General features: G+C 45.2%; 1 protein-coding gene across 1 annotated transcript in view; it reads left to right on the top strand.

Annotated features, from left to right (window-relative positions):
* Nucleotides 1-2,670, top strand: part of ABCC1 (ATP binding cassette subfamily C member 1) — a gene marked incomplete at its 5' end in the record, with an annotated part of 77,312 nt that overhangs the window by 15,114 nt on the left and 59,528 nt on the right. The window contains one exon of the mRNA XM_019512596.1: nt 1,623-1,850. Coding sequence (XP_019368141.1) covers nt 1,623-1,850 — 228 coding nt within the window. The remainder of the gene's footprint in view (nt 1-1,622; nt 1,851-2,670) is intronic.

Genomic DNA, 2,670 nt, shown 5'->3' on the forward strand with positions numbered 1-2,670 from the left:
GTATTGAAAAGGTCTGAGTAAAGAGTTGAGATTTGTCTCTAGACATATTGAGAATGGTAGACTGTGTTTGTGTGTAGAGGTTTTTTTTTTTTTAAACTCTTCTGTAAACATTGGTGGCAAATGATCCAAAACAAGATGCCATAATATTCATTGTGTATCAAAATTTTCTCATGCTTCCATCATCCTGGCATTCTGAAGTGCTCACTTACTGAAGAAAAAATGGTTTTATGCTATTTTTCGAATTGTATACACAAGCATAGTTTTGTACAACACCTGTTGTGATATACTGTAGAAAATGGTATGCTTTGGCATAAACCAGATGTGTAGAACTGAATGCAGTTTTGTTCAACTCTGAAGGCTGGCTTGGCACAGTTTTAATTTTTAGGCTGTAAACTGGGGTGAGCCATTTTTTTGCTCACAGAAGCTCACGAAAACTTCTTAAGTGGCTCTGCCTCAGGACCTGGCCCCATACTGTCACTGCCCAGAAATCCTGGCCCCGGGTTCTCCATGGAGACCAGCTCAGGCTCCCAGGGGCGGCACATGCTTGTCTGGGCAGATGGGATGGGGCCGCAGGCAGAAAGGCTAAGGCCAGGATTGTAGGGTGGTGACAATGTGGGGCTGGGCCCCAGGGCAGAACTGTGATTCATTCCCAGCATGTGGAATCAGCTGTTGTTGCAGGGACATGTGTGAAGTGGATTATGGCTTGGCCCTGGCCCCAGCTCCAACCCTGCCTGCCCGTCTGTCCCACCCCCAGATGCCATTCTTTGCCTGCCTGCAGCCCCATCCCATCCACCGAGCCGCATGCTCCCTGTCCACATGGGTCCCATGTCATTCTCTATGGAGGCCCTACCTGTCTGCTGCATTCAGTGCCCCTGGCAGTGGGTACAGGGCCCATGGGCCAGGGTGCTTGGGCAGCAGGGCTGGGTCCAGTGGTGGCAGCAACACTGGCAGTGGCAGCTGGAAGGAGCTGGTGCTGCAGGGCTGCCAGGAAGCGTAGACTGGCCACCATGTTGCCCTAGCTTTGCTGTGTCTGGGGGTGGTGGGACCAGCCACATGTGCCACAGCTTGGGCTGCCCCCCACGCCTGGGACGGGCAGAGCTGAGGGACCCCTTTGTAGACTGGATAAAATTCCTTGGCAGGCAGGTATTTTGCCCACCCCTACTGTAAACTCTTAAGAGAACAAGTCTACCTCTGCACAGCACTGAATAATATAAATAATGAATTTTTTTTTATTTGAATCTGTGTAATTCATAAATTTATTGGCACAACTTTTGGGTAATTGAATTGTACCTCAAAAGTCTGTATTCGTCTTGAGATGAATATTCCCCATAACTCTAAAATACTCTAGCTAAGGTATGGATTACAATCGGATTACTCAGTTTAGTAAAACATCAAGTCCAAAAGAAGGCTCGGCAATTACCATCTCCTGGTTCGGGGCCACTTGCAGCTACTGAATAAAAAACGATGGCAAGTTATCACAGTGGTGACTTGCAGGCCTCGTAAATGTCTGCGTCTGCTCCTTACCACCTCCCCACCTTACCAACTATAGATCTTTATTCATTCTTAACTCTGATCTTTGGTAGAATAGTCACTTTTTGTTAAAAGTTTACTTTTTGTTGCAGGCAGCCAGTGAAACTTGTGTATTCACCCAAAAAACCATCAAAATCAAATGGCTCAAATCATGATGTGACTGAAGAGGCTGAAGCTTTGATTATCAAAACTGCTCAAAAGAAATCTGAGGCCTCTCTGTTTAAGGTGTTATATAAAACTTTTGGACCATATTTCCTCATGAGCTTCCTGTTTAAAGCTTTGCATGATCTTCTGATGTTTTCAGGTCCGGAAATCCTAAAGTAAGACTTCCCTCTTACACTTCCTGTATTTTTTTTTATATTTACATAGAATAAGTTGACTATTTGATTCATTGGCACCTCCCCAAGTTACTTCTCCTTTTAAAGTCCTCTTCCTGGGACAGCTAACAAAATACTCCCCTCTACCTCAATATTTGCATATGAATGATCTTGGTACACTGGGTTTCAATTTGATATCTAGCATTATGTTTCTTTTCTTATGGAACCTTTCTGACGCGGGGAAGTTCAGATGGTAGAACTTCAGATTCAGCAGGGAATTCGCATTTATTTAATGTTGATACATAATTGTCTGTGGTATAACACAAAGCCGAAAGTCTTTTTTAGAGTAAGCCTAAGGTCACCCTTAAAAAATTAGATGAAGCAATGGAGGGTTGATAAACAAAGACTCTGAGGAAAAAGAATATTAATTAGGAACACACAAACCTGCGAGTTAGCCAAGTTCACAGGCAGTGTATCTTACTGATTCTCAGCCCTTCTGTTTCCATTTCCTTGAAGTGGATATCTATAGTACAGTACTGTAAAAAGTCAGTTCAAGATGACACGGAGTAAAATGAAACTTTGGAAAAAACCTGATTCACTTCCTTGATCATAGCCCAGGGGCAGGCAATTATTTTGGGTGGAGGGCCACTCTACCCAGTTTTGGCAGGCTGTTGAGGTATGCATGGGTAGCCCCACCCCTTGATAGGTGTCCCGCCCCCTGGTCACCATCTTGGGACCAACATCCCAATGTCTTGGGACCAATGTCCCAGGGCCAGCACTGGTGGGGCCCAGAGCGGGTCACAGGCTGGCAGGGGTCTGTGGA

The sequence above is a fragment of the Gavialis gangeticus genome, unplaced genomic scaffold (assembly GCF_001723915.1).
Source record: "Gavialis gangeticus isolate Ggan-Ray unplaced genomic scaffold, GavGan_comp1, whole genome shotgun sequence".
Lineage (NCBI taxonomy): Eukaryota > Metazoa > Chordata > Crocodylia > Gavialidae > Gavialis > Gavialis gangeticus.